Source organism: Mus caroli, chromosome 14 (genome assembly GCF_900094665.2).
Source record: "Mus caroli chromosome 14, CAROLI_EIJ_v1.1, whole genome shotgun sequence".
Lineage (NCBI taxonomy): Eukaryota > Metazoa > Chordata > Mammalia > Rodentia > Muridae > Mus > Mus caroli.
Genome location: NC_034583.1, coordinates 61489180 through 61506940, shown reverse-complemented (window position 1 = coordinate 61506940; position 17761 = coordinate 61489180). Strand labels below are relative to the sequence as shown.

Below are 17761 nucleotides of genomic sequence, written 5' to 3'. Positions count from 1 at the left end.
GACTGTATGCTGTCAACCATGGATGCTAATCTCTGGTTCTCTGGAAAAGCAGCAAGTGATCTTAACCACTGAACTATCTCTTTTTCTTTCTTTTTAAAAGTGATATTAAAATGTTTTATTTGTGTGTATGTGTGTGTGTGTGTAGGTGTGTTTGCTGCTTGGGTCAGAGGACAACTTTGTGAAGTTTGTTCTCTCTTCCACCTTTTCTTGGGTCCCAGGGATCAAGCTCAGGTTGATAGGCTGGGTAGCAAGAGCCCTTGTCTTCTAAGCCACTTTGCTGACCTTGCCATATTTATTACTCAGCTGTTTGAGGGATACTTTGTAGTGTTCACTGTTTGCCTGTGCACTTCATGTCCAGATAGATTTTGGTGTGTGTATTGCCATTTCTGTGAGCTCTATTTTTATCCTTTACTTAACCCAAGGACAGCTTGGCACTTCTCATGTTCCCAACAGAGGTGTGTGAAGGCTCCAGTTCACCTGCAGCCTCACTTGCTGGCATCTGTTTCTATTATAACCACCTTTGCATGTAAAATGAGTAACTGTGGCTTTGATTGCATTTCTCTCATGACTCATGATACTGAGCAGTTTTTTCTGCACCTTTTGGCCATTTGAATATCTTTGTGAAATATTTAGATCTTTGATCCACTTTTAAAATGCATTTTTAAAAGTATTTCTTTTATTTCACATGCATTGTTGTTTTTCCTGCATGTATGTCTGTATGAGGGTGTCAGATCCTAGAACTGGACTTACAGACAACTATGATCTTCCATGTGGATGGTGGGAATTGAACCTGAATCCTCTGCAAGAGCAGCCAGTGTACTTAACTGCTGAGTGATCTCTCCAGCCTCTAAAATATATTATTTAATTGTAAAATTTTTGTATTTTAGGTACAGATATCTTGTCAAGTACGTAATTTGAGATACTTTCTCTTATATGAATTGTCTTCCCTGTCTTAGTTAGGGTTTCTATTTCTGTGATGAAACATAAAAGCAACTTTAGGAGGAAAGGGTTTATTCAGTTTATACTTCAGTCAGCATCTCTTATTTACCATCAAAGAAAGTATGGACAGAAACTCAAACAGGGCAGGAGTCTGGAGGCAGGAGCTGATACAGAGGCCGTGGAGGGTACTGTTTACTGTCTTGCTACCCATGGCTTGTTCAACCTGCTTTCTCATAGAACCCAGGACCACTAACCCAAGAATGGCCCCGCTCATAGTGGGTTGGGCTCTTTCCTATAAATCATTAATTAAGAAATTGCCTTGTAGATAACTCTAATTGTGTCTCGAGTTGACATGAGACTAGCCAGCACATTTCCTTCCTCCCTTTCTTCCTTCTTTCCTTCTCTCTCTCTCTCTCTCTCTCTCTCTCTCTCTCTCTCTCTCTCTCTCTTCTTTCTTGCTGAGACAGGATCTTGTTATGTAGTTCAGGCTGACCAGGAATTTACCGTGTAGATAACGCTGGCCTCAAACTCACAGAGTCACTCACGCTACTTTAGCTTGATGTAAGAAACGTATTACAACAATAATTCAAAGTTCACCAGAGGTACCCACAAATCCCTTTGCCCCATATGCACATCCTCAAAGAAGGGCTTCTCTGTGAGCCAGAGCAGCCTTACAGAATCATAAGATGCAGATGGCCTTTCTCTGAACTATTCAGTAATGTTGCTTTAGGCCTCCCACGTGTGGTTTGATTTGTGATTTAAAAGAGAAGTTATGGACATGTTACAAAACTTTTCACTGTTGTATTTGGAAGTCATGAAAATTTGATTAAAATCTCTAAAATTTTATTTTATGTGTCTGGGTGTTTTGCCTGTGTATATACCTGTGCACCATGTGAATGCCTTGAGGCCAGATGATGGTGTCAGGTCCCCTGGAATTTGAGTCACAGATGGTTTTGAACCCCTACCCCCAGATGGGGCTGGGACTTTAACCTGGGTCCTCTGTAAGGCCAATCTGTGCCCTACACCACTGTAAGGCCAGTCTGTGCCCTACACCACTGTAAGGCCAATCTGTGCCCTACACCACTGAGCTTTCTTGCTAGCCTGGATCTTTTTTTTTAAAACAATGCAAGTGATTTTCCTTTGGGAGACCTCAGTTAAAAACAAACAACAGTTGAGTGTGGTGGCACAGGCCTTTGATCACAGGACTCCTGAGGTAGATAGAGGTAGACAGATCTCTGTGAGTTCAAGTCCATCCTGGTCTCATAGTAAGCTCCAAACCAGTCAAGGCTACGTCACTGAGACCATGTTTCAAAAAGAGGAAGTGAGTTGGGGTTGGCTGGAGAGATGATGCAGCAGTTAAGAACACTTCCTGTTCTTTTAAATGAACCGAGTGGGAATGTGGTTCCAGCACCCACATCAGATAGCTCACAAGCTCCTGTAGCTCCAGCTCCGGGGACCTGATGCCTCTGGCCTCCTTGGGCACTTGCACTCACGTGTGCATACAGGCATACACATACCACATTGCACATAATTAAAGTAATAAAAATAAATCCTACAAAACGATCATTGGTTCATGAGATGAGTACAGCTAATGAGGGGTAAAAGATGAGATCCAACCCTTGGGTCCTTACTTCAGTTTCTGGAGCCCCGTCCCTCTCTTAGGAGCCTGAGTGTATGGATGCCAACCAGAGTCTCTTGCCTCTTCCCAAAGGCATGCTATCTACCAGCAGAACAAGGAGCACTTCCAGGATGAGTGCAGCAAGCTTCTGGTTGGCAGCATTGTCATCACGCGCTACAACAATCGTACCTACCGAATCGACGATGTGGACTGGAACAAGACTCCTAAAGACAGCTTTGTCATGTCGGACGGGAAGGAAATCACATTCCTGGAGTACTACAGGTACAGACGAGAGACTGCACTTGGTCTGAGGGTAGGGGTGGGACGTGCTCTCCAGACTCTGGGTGGTGAGCACACTTAATGATGTGGTGCCTGACACTGTACAGCTCTGTAAGCTGATCATAAAAACACCCGAGACCACATGAGCTTATTTGTGAGTCTGGCCTGTATAAGTGATTTTGGGGGTGTCTGTTGTATTTCTCTTGTTGGCTTTGTCTGGTGAGAGAATTGAAGTTCTCATCTTTAATCACTAGACTTTTATTTCTGAATCCTTTAGCTTGATGCACTTTCCACAAGCTTCTCTCCTGGGCTGTACATAGAGCCTTTGTTCTCTGTCCATCAGCAAGGAAGCTGTAGCCTGCATTTCCCACTTACATATACTGTGATTAGTGTCTGATGGATTCTCAGTGAGGGGACTTTGCAAATTGTAAGCTGCAGTAGCACTGAAGAGGACTGGAGGGGTTGTGGTAGGAGTGGTGACACTCTCTTGCTCTGTCCTGCTTTAGCAAAAACTATGGGATCACAGTCAAGGAAGATGACCAGCCACTGCTGATCCACCGGCCCAGTGAGAGACAGAATAACCATGGCATGGTGAGTGGCTCCCCTCCCAGCGGTCCTCCTCCTGCTGCTGCTGCCCTGGCTCTGTCTGCGCTAATCGGCTTACACAGCGTGCAGTGTGGTGGAACACCTGGGCATGGTTGTATTTTCCCTGTAGTCAGAGTTGCCAGGAGGAGATAAATACCTCCATGAACAATTTAGGGTAAAGATGTAAAGAGAGTTCCTTGTATCTAAGGATTAAAAACTCTGGAGCCTGGGGAGATGGTAGAGTGGTTAAGAACACTGGCTACTCTTCCAAAGGACCTGGGTTCTATTCTCACCACCCACATGGCAGCTCACAACTGTCCCTCCAGTTCCAAGGGATCATGGGCCTTTTCTGGCCCTCTGTGGGCACCAGATACATATATACATACAGGTAAAACACTCTTACATATACAAAAAAAGTAAAACTCTGACATGAGTGTGAAAGCACACGCCTACAATCCTAGTACTTTAGGAGGCAGAGGTGTGGTCATCTCAGAGGTCAACCTTAGCCTAGTCTATGTAGCGAGTTCCAGGCCAGTCAGCGCTAAGTAGTGAGACATCACCTCAAAAAAAAAAAAAAAAGTTTGTGGGGGCTGGGAAGATGGTGCAGTGGTTCAGAGCACTGACTGCTCTTCCTGAGGATCCGAGCTTGACTTCCAGTATCCACATTAGGAGACTTGCAACTGCATATAACCCGGCTCTAGAGACTGACGCTTTTGGCCTCTGGGCACTGCATTCACGTGCATATACCATCCTCCCCGCCCCTAAACACACAATTAAAATAATAAAAATAAATCTTAAAAAAACAAAAATCTATAGATTCAAGAGAGAGGTATAGACATTTATCAGAAGGGCCCAGAGAATTGCCTTGATACCACACTTGGTCTCTTTGTTTTTAATAAAAAACTTTAGATTTATTATTTTATGTATATGAATGTTTTGCTTGCATGTATATCTATATACCATATGCATTCCTGATGCCCACTAAGGTCAGAAAAAAACGTGTCTGAGCTCCTGAAACTGGGTTTTGAGCCGTTATGTGGGTTCTGTGAGCCAAACCCCATTTCTCTTGAAGAGCGACCGTGTTTCTAACTGCTGAGCCATGTCTAGCCAGCACCTCTTCTTGGCCATTCCCTTAGTCTCTTCTCCATCCCCTGTTCCTTCATTTCTTGTAGACAGGATAAATTTTGGGTGGAAGTTTTGTGGGTAGGTTGGTATGGCTCCACTAGGGTTCCTGCCTGGCTACTTGAGGTGGTCTGTTCAGGTTTCCTATCCCCAATGCTGTGAGTCACAGCTAAGGTCACCCCATTGATCCTTGGGTGCCTCCCTTATCCCAGGTCTCAGGTATATCCTTGAGATGCCCCCCACCCCTCTGCCTCATCAGTTGCAGGTCTTTCTTCTTATGAGAGCCTCCCTCCTTGTGACAGAGAACATGGAGGGCAGAATACACAGTGTTTCCGGTCCTATTGTCCTCTCTCTTGGGGTTTCATAAAAGTTTCTCAGTGGCAGGTTTATTACTACAGACCTGGACCCATCTTGACTGGGCCCTGGGATCACTCACTTTCTCTCTGTTTTCTTGACTAAGTTGCTGAAGGGTGAGATCCTGCTGCTGCCCGAGCTCTCCTTCATGACGGGGATCCCTGAGAAGATGAAGAAGGACTTCAGGGCCATGAAGGTTGGAGTCTTGCTGTTTGGGGGGGTGCCTGCTGTTTTGGGGAGATGCCTGCTTCAAGTGACCACCTTTGGGATAGCAGCCTGGGCTAGAAGTAGGGTGCAGCTCTGACTTGCTGGATGAGCCTTTTCTTTTGGGCTCCAGTTTTTCTTTCTGTAGACTGTCATCCACATACTTTACCATAGAAAGGATGCTACATGTTACAGCTTTGGACAGCCTTAGAACAGTGTAGGCTCTGGATTCCAAGTGAAAAAGAACAGCCCTGTCCTCATCCTTCCCAGTAGATAGATGCACAGTGGTTAACTAGCTACAGAACCATAAATGAGACTCCTTGAGAACACCAACTTACTGTAGTGCTTCTCTGCACCATGAGTCTGTATGAGAAGTGAAGCTCTGGGGTCCTGGAGCACCATCAGCTCAGTCCTGGGAGTTCTGAGAGGCCCCTGGCCATGTACAGCCAGACCTTCACTGCTGCCTTCCCCGGATGGTCTGTGCTTTAGCTGTCCTCTGCCCCCTTATTTTTCTGGTTTGCCTCAGACCCACATGCCATGTAAGGTTTTGTTTTGAGTAGCATTATAGAGAACTAAGGAAGCAGAAAGGCTCTGCGAGATATTTCTTTCATGTTTTCCTTCCCAACAACTGCCAAAAACCTGATGCCCTTATGATCTCTTTGGTGTCTGTACATCTATACCGATATACCTATCGTTGTATGGTTTATGAGTCTCAGAAGCACAAAGAACTCTTACATGATTTAGATTCCTTACACACACATCTGTTAAGTATCCCTCAAAGTGCCTATAATGTGACAATACTGTGGCTAGTTAAGTAGCCTTAAGGTGGCATTGACTTTCTAATGTGGAAAGAAAAAGTGTGAGCCTGAATGTGGTTTACTGTCCTAGGGTAAACATGTGGCTTGTCTTCCACCCCACCCCCCCACCCCCCTCCATCCTCCCCCCCCTCCAGTATTTCCCCAGAGTTTAAATATGTATAATCAAGCCCACTTTGTTCCTGTGTTCCTGTTCTTAGACTCTCTTAGGAATTTTAAATTCAAAATATGTTTTGAAAAAAGAATCAGATGTCATGGAGCAGAACCAGTAGCTTTAAAAAAAATCAATTATTTTGAGACAGGATCTCATTATACAGCCCTGGTTGGCCTTGACCTCTCAGAAATCTACCTCCCTTTGCTTCATAGGCCCTGGTATTAAAGGTGTGTACTGCCATACCCAGAAAGAAGGAGGTTCAGTAACTGCTGAAAGTTATTCATTTTATTATTAATTTTTCTCCATGTACCTCATTCACATTTCTGAGAAATATTTAGAAAAGTCCTTGGCTGTTTTTGACGTTTTCCATGGATTTCACTGAGTCTGAGATTGCTCACAGACACATTGGAAAGCGTTGTTTCATTAGTCTCCTGCTAGGGGGACAATGCTTAGAAGTTGCTATCCTGTGTTTATGTGTCTAGGACTTGACTCAGCAGATTAACCTGAGCCCCAAGCAGCACCACGGTGCTTTGGAATGCCTGCTGCAGAGAATTTCACAAAACGAGACAGCCAGCAATGAGCTGACCCGCTGGGGGCTCAGTCTGCATAAAGATGTCCACAAGGTAAACCAGAGGCCCATGGGGGGCAGAGCACTGGAACCTGGGGTGGGTGCGGTGGGGTAAGGCCTGGCGTTGTGTGAAACATGAGGACATCCTCTTGTTTTACTGTGGAGTTTGGCTCTGCTCTCCATTTTGTTTTTTGTTTATTTCATGTGCTGTGCACGTTTTGTCTGCATTTATGAATGGGTGTTACATTCCTGCCTGGTGCTTGCAGAGGCTGGAAGAGTGCTGGAGTTGCAGATGGATGTGAGCCATCACATGAGTGCTGCAAACTGAACGCAGAGCTCTGACAGAGCAGCCACTGAGCTGTCTCTCCAGTCCTTTGACTCTTCTTTTTCCTGGTCATAGTTTTATTCCGAATAAATCACTGTTAAAAGGTGCAGAGGACAAACATGAGCATGTGAGGAAACAGCCTGGGTGCCCGAGCCCTTGACTTCATTCTTAATCTTTTTTTACATGTTAGTCATGGTATCCGAATCTCCCTTGACTTAATCTGCTAGCCTCATATGCAGACTTTTCTTCTGTATTTCCAAAAGATCAGAGTTACTAATTTCTGGTCAAATAGGAAGCAAGCAAAGCATTAACTTACAACTGTGCTCATTTTAATTTTCCAATACAAAGGTATTTGCATATTTTGAAACAGGGTCTCACTGTGTAGCCGTAGTTGGACTGGAAGTCGATATATAGACTAGGCTGGTCCCCAGCTCAGTGAGATCCACCTGCCTATGCCTCCTGAGTGCTGGGATTAAAATGATGTACCACCCCCACCCTCGCCTAGCCTCCAGATTCCTTTTTATATGATTTTAATGTTTTTGTCTTTCATTTATCTATTTTATATGTCTTGTTTATTTACTTATATTTATATTTATTTGTTTGTTTATATATTTACTGTGTGTGTATAGCACATGCTGTGGTGCATGTGTGGTGGTCAGAAGACATGTGCAGGATCAGTTCTCTCCTTCCATCTTGTGGCCAGGCAGTGATGGCTCACGCCTTTAATCCCAGCACTCGGGAGGCAGAGGCAGGCAGAGTTCTGAGTTCGAGGCCAGTTTGGTCTACAAAGTAATTTCCAGGACAGCCAGGGCTACACAGAGAAACCCTGTCTCGAAAAATGAAAACAAACAAACAAACAAAAAAGAAAAGAAAAGAAACCACCTTGTGGTATTTGGGGATCAGACTTAGTCAGACAAGTGCCTTTTCCTGCTGAGCATTTATTTTTGCCAGCCCTGTTTTAATTTTTTAGCCTATTTTTCTGTGGTGCTAGAGATTGAGCCTAACCTATATTTTTCTTAGAGTTCTGGGTCTTTCCTTTTTTATTGTTTTAAAAAAATTTTGTGCTAGGCAGTGGTGACAAACTCCTTTGGTTGTAGCACTCAGGCAGAGGCAGGAGGATTTCTGAGTTTGAGGCCTGGTCTCCAGAGTAAGTTCCAGGACAGCCAGGGCTACACAGAGAAACCCTGTCTTGAAAACAGTGTATTATATTCTATTTATTGTGAGTGTGTGGGGGTGGGAGGACAATGCACAGGAGTGGGCTCTCCTTCCATACATGGGTCCTGGGGGTAAAAACTTAGACCATCATGTCCTGAAGTACAAGAAACCTGAGTTTAATTCTGAATCATGCCTGGTGGTGTGTATAGACAGGCAGATTCCCACTGCTCCTGACCACCAGCCAGCAAGATAACCTGCCTCAAGAATAAGGTGGACAGCTATAGAGAAACCATCTGATATGAACCACTGGCCTACACACACATACACACAAACACATACATATGCAGCATGTATACACAAACATACTTGCATACATATTAAACATACACAGAGTTGTTTTTTTTTAATATTAGAAAATGATGCCAGTGATGCTAGCAGGTACATACACTTGCTGGCAAATCTGACAACTAAGTTTTGGTCAGTCTTGAGCCACAGTACAGAGACCATGTGGTGTGGCGGTGTGATGGCTGTTTTTGCATTGACCCTCCATTCACCAAGCAGCAAATCAGAGCCCAGCAAGAAAAGAAAAACAGAGAAAAGGAAATAAAAGAGAGAAAGAAAAAGGTGTGGGGATGTAATAGGTGCAGTGTGTGGCTGAGAAGTTGGAGTCAGCAAGACCATTGTTTCCTTGATGACTGTAGCAGGCCCCACATCAGCAGCACTTTATTTCCTGTGTAGATTGAAGGTCGGCTTCTGCCAATGGAGAGGATCAACTTAAGGAACACTTCATTTGTCACATCGGAGGACCTGAACTGGGTTAAGGAAGTGACCAGAGATGCTTCCATCCTAACTGTGAGTGAACTCTGAAGTGCTGGAGAATCAGTGTTGCAGACTGTGGAAATGGGTGATCTGGTGTCTCCTCTGAGAGAAAGAGTCATCCAGACTCCACCCTGAGTGACTTGCTCAGCCAGGCTTTGTAGCAGAGCAGTGCTGGAGGGAAGCCTTTTGACCACAGGCTGAAGGGAAAGAAAGAACTATGCTACCATGGTGATCCCTCTGCATCAGCCTATTTTTTTCTTCTCTCTTCCTCTTTTTTTTTTTTTTTTTTTTTTTTTTGGTTTTTTTCAAGACAGGGTTTCTCTGTGTAGCCTTGGCTGTCCTGGGACTCACTCTGTAGACCAGGCTGGCCTCAAACTCAGAAATCCACCTGCCTCTGCCTCCCAAGTGCTGGGATTAAAGGCATGCGCCACCACTGCCTGGTCTCTCTTCCTCTTTGCCCCTGGGAATTCCCAGGGTTATTTTTCCCCATAGAAGACAGTCAAAACAGTGCTCCTCTAAAGCAACGAACGAGGTGTCAGTTATTTGCATCAGGTATAAAATAGTAGACAGTTATTTCTGAATATTTCAACCAACATTCTGAAGGTTGGTTGTTGTGGCCATATGTAAAAAGCATCAACTCTTAAAGATTTATTGAAATCTTTAAACAAATCTATAAACAAAAAAGCATACTTGATTTTTACAAATTAAATAGACCTATATAACCAACACCAAGGGTTAAAAAGCAGAAATTTATAGATGCACTCAACCCCTCACCATATTTCCTGATTATTGCCACCCCCATTCCCTGGGAATAACAAGTGTTCTGACAAGCATAGATTCTTTTTGACTGTTTTTGTACTGTGTGTGTATGAGCAAGTATGTTTATGTGTATGTGTATGCGTGTGTATGTGTGTGTATCAGAATTAGAGTGAATAGTCTTTTATGTCTGACTTCTTTCTTTAACCTTGTGTTCATGAATTTCCTTCCTATTATTGGGTGTGTTGTAGATGAGTTTTTAATGTTGTATTCCATTATAAGACTGTCAATATTTATAAGTCTATGAGAATTATAAAAATTATATAAGACAGAAGGACTCAAGCAGATGGAGTATAAAGTTATTTCTCCTTTATAGTAAAATCTCCCAAGTCTAAATATACCATGTTCTTGTTCCTAGATTCCTATGCATTTCTGGGCACTCTTTTATCCAAAGAGAGCGATGGACCAAGCCAGAGAACTGGTTAACATGTTGGAAAAGATTGCCGGGCCCATTGGCATGCGCATAAGCCCCCCAGCCTGGGTTGAGCTGAAGGATGACCGAATAGAGACCTATATCAGGACCATTCAGTCCTTACTGGGAGTTGAGGTAATAAAGTAACTTAATTGGAGTGAACTTACAAGATCTCTGAAAGTACTTGGATTCTCAATCTCAAATTATCTGGATTATCAGTCTATTAATGATGCCCAGGAGCCCGCGTCCTTCTCATTTTCCCATGAAACTGTATTCTTCACGCCCTTTGGCTATTTGCATTTCTCATTCTGTCTTAGTTTATCCGTGTGTGCTCTTTAGCCTTTTCCTTATGAAACTGGCTGAAAGAACAGCTTACTTAGTTAATTATCTGTAGAACATGTTGTGCTCAGGAACCAACTACTTGAGCCAAGTGCTGTCTTTCTGGATGCAGTTCTGAGTTGTAGTAGAATGGTCTGGCCCACGATGCACTTTGCCACGGTGATGAACTTGGCCATAGACACATTAGCTAATCCTGATAGCTGATCAGAACACTGGATGTGAGTACTCCCATTTCAGCTTCCAGACTTCGCCTTCTTACTTCTTTGTAAATAAAAATATTTACAAAATTTACAAAAAACATTTACATTTACAAATAATGTGTGTGAGTGTCTTGCCTGCATGCATGTCAGTCCAGTGTGTGTGCTTGGCACCTGAGGGTGCCAAAGCAGGGTTCAGAATACCTGGAACAGGAGTTAGAGACTTCTGTGAGCTCCTGTGTGGGCTTTAGGACTTGTACCCAGGTCCTCTGCAAGAGTGGCAAGAACAGCCTGTGCTCCTGACCACTGAGCATCTATCTCTCCAGCCCTTGTAACAAAGGAGGAAGTCAAAGAGAGGATAGAGGCAGAAGAAAAGTCTTTGGAAATAAATTAGCTTTGAGCCCAAGAGTCTGGTGAATGGAATTGTCCTGGGAGAAGATCAGTCCTGAAGTTGGAGTCTCTTAGCATTGTGGTATTCTCTGTTTGACATCCCCCTCTTGGAAGGTCCTCTTTTGATATTGGCTAAGAGTATTGGGAGATAGAGACTCCTGCCAGGGATGTTGCTGGCAGTGTCTGTTCTCCCTAAACAGAAAGTGAGGAATAGCTACTGTGAACCTGGCCCTGTTCCTTCTCTGTTTGACTCTGAGCACTTCCATTTAGACACACTTCTTCAGCTGACGTTCTGTGGTCTGACACATTGCTTAGTTCACTGAAGAGCACAGGAAAGCCACTGGGGGAAGTTAGAGAGGCAGTCATAGATAGGACCCTTGCATACTTCTAAGTCTGGCCCTTTTCTAGAATCTTGAGACTCCTTGTAAACAAACATTAGTAGTCATGTCAGCTCTAGGTGTAAGTAATGTATCACTTGTCTGTGAACAGCAGCCCCAAGCCAAATAATAGTTCAGATTCAAAGAATGATTCTGGTTGGAATGTCTACCATTTGTCTTTCAGTTCCTATCTACCTTATCTGTGTCCCAAGAAAGTCCCCAGAGTAATCAGATCCTAGAAGTATATTCTTGTCTCCTCTAGGGGAAGATACAAATGGTCGTTTGCATCATCATGGGCACACGTGATGATCTCTATGGAGCCATCAAGAAGCTGTGCTGCGTGCAGTCCCCAGTGCCCTCACAGGTGCGTGGAAATGGAGCGCATGGCCTTGAGCTCCAGGTAGAGTCTCAGTGAGTCTCCAGCTCAGTGTCTCTGAAGCTCTGGAAGCTGAAATAGCCATTTTAGGCTGGCGTGGGCAGAGCTTTATGCCGAAGATTCTGATTAAAAGGAGCCAGCTGCAGCAGGTAGCTCTTGTTCTTGAGAGCTCTTCTGCTACTCGAAATCCCTGGTGCTTCCTCGTGACTGAGGCTGGACTTGGAGGCTTCACTCTGAGAAGGGAAAATATTTTTCATAGGGAACTTAAAAATGTCAGTTTGAATAAGATAATTTTGAAAGTTCTTGTATGTTCATGTACCTATTATGTGCATATATACCTAGTGATGCTAGAATTAGAATTATTAATAACAGACATGCTATGTTGTATGTTCATGAGCCTATTATGTGCATATATGCCTGATGATGCTAGAATTAGAATTATTAATAAAAGACATGCTAATTTCAAGCTTCTTAATATAGTACATTCAGTCCTCACTATTAGTGGTCTTTGAGACAGTCTCATGTAGCCAAGGCTAGCCTCAAACTCACTATGTACACAAAGATGACCTTAAATTCCTGTTCCTCCTGCCTTTACCCACCTCCTCCACATACAAAAGTGCTGGCGTTACAAGCCTGCCGCCATGGCTGGCCTATCTGTGGATTCTTCATCAGCTGATTGACCAAACATAGTTTAAAACCCTTCTGAAAGAAAATTATACCTCTACTGAGCTCATCAAACTCAGAAGGGAAATGCTTGTGCTTATTCCCTAAACAATGCAGGATAGTAACTATTTACATACATAGTGATTACATTCCATCCTACAAATAATGAGGATCTGGGTATTACAGGAGGGTATGGGCTGCTGTCCACAGATACTGTGCCACTGAATGGGAAGGAGTTGAGCATCCTCTGATTTTGGTTTCCTTGTTGGAAGGGACAGAGGAAAGGCATGGAGCCAAGAGATGTTGATACTTTAGAACTGTTAACATTTCCTAAAAGGTTGATGATGTTCTGGTCCTGTCACGACAGGTCATCAATGTCCGAACCATTGGTCAACCCACCAGGCTTCGGAGCGTGGCTCAGAAAATTTTACTTCAGATGAACTGTAAACTGGGTGGTGAGCTCTGGGGAGTGGATATTCCGCTGGTGAGTGATACAGAGATGTGTCTGTTCAGTACCAGGCTCTTCCCCATCCTGCTCTGCTGTCACCGTGTTGCTCTCAGAGTTGCCACATGCTGCTAGACAGACCACGAGCTAAGCATGCACTTTACATTTGAGATGGTGAAAAAAGTAAGGGCACCATCTCCTGACATAGGACGACTGTGTGAAATTCAGGTCTCAGGAGTTACCTGTACTTTCTTTGGAACTCACAGCATTGGATGCATCTGCCTTCCATTGTAGTCATTGTGCAGAGTTACACAGGGTTCCTAGGGAGACTCTCAGCTCTCAAACCTGCAGTTTTACTTATTTATCCTTTTATAGGAAATATTTGCTGATTCCTGATCTAGATTTGGCTTTGTTCTTTGTTTAGAAAGTTGATTGCAGTCTTTGCTTCTTTGCAAAGCTTGTTTTCTTATGTAAATACGACAAGGCCTGTTTTGACCTTGACATAACAAAGATGGAACTTAGAGTGCTTGGGTTTGAGTTCTGCTTTTTGTGTGTTTGTTTTTTACCCTAGAAACAACTAATGGTCATTGGAATGGACGTGTACCACGACCCCAGCAGAGGCATGCGCTCTGTGGTCGGCTTCGTGGCCAGCATAAATCTGTAAGCAACTATAGCAGTATTATTGTTGCCTACCTCATTTTGATGCCTGATCTTACTAAAACATCCATCAGATGAGTCTTGGGTACTCTTTCCTAGTATATGAAGCGCTAAGCTCCTTCCTCTGTCCTCTCATATCTGTATTTGCAGTGTGATTGACACTCATCACAGGCACCAATCTGCTCCCTGTACTCTGCACCTTTGGCAAGGACAGAGGCTGCCAGTGCCTTGTGTTACTAGTCTTTTTAGAAATGTAGTTGTCATTGGGGAAGGTGTAGGGGAGGCACATGTTTGGAGGGCAGAGGACGACTTGTGGAGTCAGTTCATCCCTTCCCTCCTATGGTTTGGGGATTGAACTCATGTTGTTAGGTTTGTACTGATCCCAGAGAGCATTTGGCAGGTAGATGATATGTGTTGAGTTGATTTGAAAGGGACCCTGTGTGTGGATAACAGAGCACGGGCCTTTGTGTGGGAGTGGCTGCTCACTGTGCTCTCTCTGTGTCTCTCCTTCTCCTCCTCACCTGCCTAGCACACTCACCAAGTGGTACTCAAGGGTGGTGTTCCAGATGCCCCATCAGGAGATTGTGGACAGCCTGAAGCTCTGCCTGGTGGGTTCCTTGAAAAAGTATTATGAGGTGAGGAGACCAGAAATCCTAATATTACTACATTTTAAGGGACACCTATTTAAATTTTAAGTAGAGATCAGACATGGGGGAGGAGGGGAGGACATTATAGTGTCGGAAAGCCATAGCCTAGTAGGGAGCTCAGAATCCCTTTCAGGCTTCTGCTCTGGACAGCAGCTTGCAGAGCCCAGCAGTGCACCTTGCTTTGATAAGTAATAAAGGTTTGCCCGTTTGACCAGCTGGTGCCTGCAAACCTAATTCCCATGCCCTTACTGGCTGGGTTGGAAGTAAATTTCAGCAATTAAAACTTATTAATTTCCTCGACTGTTTATGACTGCCATTAGCTGCTGACTCTTCATTTTGGTTTAGGACAAAAGCTTGACTGTAATTCACTGTTCATAATGTCAAAGACGGCTCCCCAGGTGAATTGCTGTCATTAAGCTGAGACAAGGTCTAGAAGAGGAAGCAAACAAGGTTCTGAGTTTTGTGCAAGCCAAGACATCAAAGCAGTGATAAGTGGCTTCTATTCTTAGGGCCACTGTGGGTAGCGGGTAGGCCATTGGAAATTTATGATTCCATGTGACTGAAGTTAGTCTCTTATGGAATTAAGATTTTCATAGTGTCCATCACATATTGGACAATATGGATTTGTGTGTTTCAGGAGATCCAAATGATATGGTAATTTATCACCAAGTTCTGTTATTTCTTTTCTTACTACTGTTTCCTTGCAAGCTATCTGTCTTCTAGGGCCTAACTTGACAATGACTTGTGTGACACTTTTCCTTTTTTCCCTCACTGTTCCCTCTCTTGGTTAAAAGAATGAAGTTGTGCTTGTCTTCAAGGTTCTGGGTTGTGTGCTGTTTACTGGTTGTCACACTCTGCTAACTTAGCTGTGTTATTTATGTCATTGCCCACCCTTCTCTGTCTGGGTGGTATTTGGGATCAGACTCAGGGCTTTATCAGTATAAGCTAGATAAATGCCTTATGCTGAGCTACACTCCAGACCTCTCACAGGGGCTTTGTGGTTTTTTTGTTGTGTTTGGATTTTGTTTTTGTTTTTGTTTTTTGAGACAGGGTTTCTCTGTGTAGCCCTGGCTGTCCTGGAACTCACTCTGTAGACCAGGCTGGCCTCGAACTCAGAGATCCTCCTGCCTCCTCTTCCCAAGTGCTGGGATTAAAGGCGTGCATCACCACTGCCCAGCCGGATTTTGTTTTTTGAGACAAGGTCTCTCTCTGTGTGTGTACCCCTGGCTGTAGTGGAACTCCATATGTTCAACAGGCTACTGTTGAACTCATAGAATCTTACCTGCCTTAGCCTCACAAGTGCTTGGATAAAAGGCGTGTACCCGCATTTGGCTTCAAGGGCATTTTGCTGTTCTTTTTTTTTTTTTTTTTTGATGGGTTCCTCTTATTTGTTTCTTTTACTTTTTCTTATTTTCTAAATGAAAGTCTCCTAAATTTTTGTCTCCTGTTATTCATATCTAATGTTTTTTTCCTAGCAAATATTAATTTCAGAAATATCATTGTTGAAACAAGAATTTAGGGCTGAACAATGAAGTTTACTTTGCCCAGGCTTGCCCCACTTGGAAGTCCTACCAGCCAGAAGTTTGGTATGGTTTCCCAAATCTTGCTCAGTTTTGATAATTCACCAGAGATAAAGAACCCACTAAAAGCTGTTCTCTCCATGCTTGGGGACCATTTTAAGAAAGGATACAGATTATAGTCAGCTTGGAGAAGGAATGCACTGGCTGAATCAGGAAGTACTACACAAGGAACTTGAGTAGCTGTCTCCTCGTGAAGGCAGAACATTGTGTTTCCTGGCACCAAGATATGATAAGGCGTGTGGAGGACTGCCAGCCCTGCTCTCACCTGAGCCTTGGCATTCAGAGGCTCACTGCTTACATGGGTGTGGTGGTTGATTGCACTCTATAATCTTTGTAGTGTTGCTTACATGCAGTCTGTGATGCCTCTATTCTGATAGCTTAATAGCTAATGAATGGTGGAGTTGCTTCAAGGCTCCCACTGGCCTCGCATTCACTGTGTGGCCCAGGCTATGGGATTGTTCTGCTGAGCTGTCCGAGTGCTGGAGTACAAGTGTGTGCCTCTGAACCCAATCTCAGGGATTTTTCCTCTTCTTCCTGTCCCATGGCGCTGGCTGATTTTCGGTTACCATGGGGACAAGGCTGCAGTGGGGAAGGGGAAGCAGTAGAATAGGTTAAACACACCAGAGCCATCCCTGCACTCATAAGTTGGGGCGTGGCAACCATAGCAAGTTCAAGGCCAGCCAGGGCTATACAGCTACATAGTGAGACTCTCTCAAAACTGATTCTGCTGACCTTATCCACTGTTCTTGTTGTCTTCTTGGAGGTCCTTCTATAATTGAAATACTTTTTAGGAGTGCTCTTCACAGTCCATCAGTATTTGGGGGAGGGGGTAGTCAAAACACATATGAAGGCCAACAAATGGCCTAGTGGCTAAAGTCACTTGCCAACAACCTGACCATCTGAATTTGATCCCTGGAACCTCCATGGTAGACGAGAACCTGTTCCTGTAGCATACCCCACACCAACGCATGCACATAGATATCATAGCAGCACATTGTAACATACAGAGCCACCCACCCCCAATAAATAAATGTTAAAAAAGAATAAAGTTAATGAATAAATAAATACAACTTAAGATCTTCAAAGAGATAAAACACTTTGGACAATGAACTGAAAGCTTTGAAATCTACAATTTTTCCAATGTGAAAACTATAATAACTGAGATTGCACATTCCACAGATGTGTGTGTTATATGTTAAGGAGGCTAGAACAAAGTATCATGGGTGGAGGGCTCAAAGAGCAGACGCTTATTTCCTGAGGCAAGAACTTTCAGGTGAAGCTGACAGTGGGGCTGATTTCTCTTGTCTTCTTTCTTTATCCTGTAAAAAGATTTTCACACATTCTGACCTCTGTGTTTGTGTCATTATCTAAAATAAGAGTCATATTCTGAGAGGCTGAAGGGTAGGATGTCAGAAATTTCCTGGGGGTGGACAGAGATGCTACCATCCAAACAGTATATAACAGTGGTTTAAAATACAGGCAAAGAAAGGCAAGAAGAAAGTAATCAGATTGAAGTACAGAGATGCAAAAGCTAAAATCAAGCAAACAAAACAAAACAGGAAAGCCAGTAGATATGGGGAGCATGGGGTTGGAATACAGAATATGCATAGAAATGGTTCAAAGGCAGCAAAAAACAACAAAAATTCACAAGAGTCAAAGCAGTATCTGAGAAGGCAGCGTGAAGAATCACTGAGGATGCCAAATCATCAGTTGAGAAAGTCCAGCAAGTAGGCAGGCGCACGGTGCCCCTGCAGTCCCAACACTCAGGTGGTATATGCAGGAGGGTCCTGAGCACAAACTTAGCCAGCCTATACTAGGGTTCCTAGTGAGACCTGGTTGGTCAGTTCTCTCTGAGCTCTCTGCTCGCATTCATATTCTCTCTCTCTCTCTCTCTCTCTCTCTCTCTCTCTCTCTCTCTCTCTCTC

At 43.8% G+C, this 17761-nt stretch overlaps 1 protein-coding gene across 2 annotated transcripts in view; it reads left to right on the top strand.

The window, feature by feature from the left end:
* The window catches only part of Piwil2 (piwi like RNA-mediated gene silencing 2), a 57396-nt gene that overhangs the window by 25819 nt on the left and 13816 nt on the right, over window positions 1-17761 (top strand). For both annotated transcript variants that reach the window (XM_021182116.1, XM_021182115.2), the window contains exons 11-20: window positions 2651-2839; window positions 3343-3427; window positions 5004-5093; window positions 6553-6693; window positions 8857-8970; window positions 10112-10300; window positions 11731-11832; window positions 12875-12991; window positions 13524-13612; window positions 14139-14244. In XM_021182116.1, coding sequence (XP_021037775.1) covers window positions 2651-2839; window positions 3343-3427; window positions 5004-5093; window positions 6553-6693; window positions 8857-8970; window positions 10112-10300; window positions 11731-11832; window positions 12875-12991; window positions 13524-13612; window positions 14139-14244 — 1222 coding nt within the window. The remainder of the gene's footprint in view (window positions 1-2650; window positions 2840-3342; window positions 3428-5003; window positions 5094-6552; window positions 6694-8856; window positions 8971-10111; window positions 10301-11730; window positions 11833-12874; window positions 12992-13523; window positions 13613-14138; window positions 14245-17761) is intronic.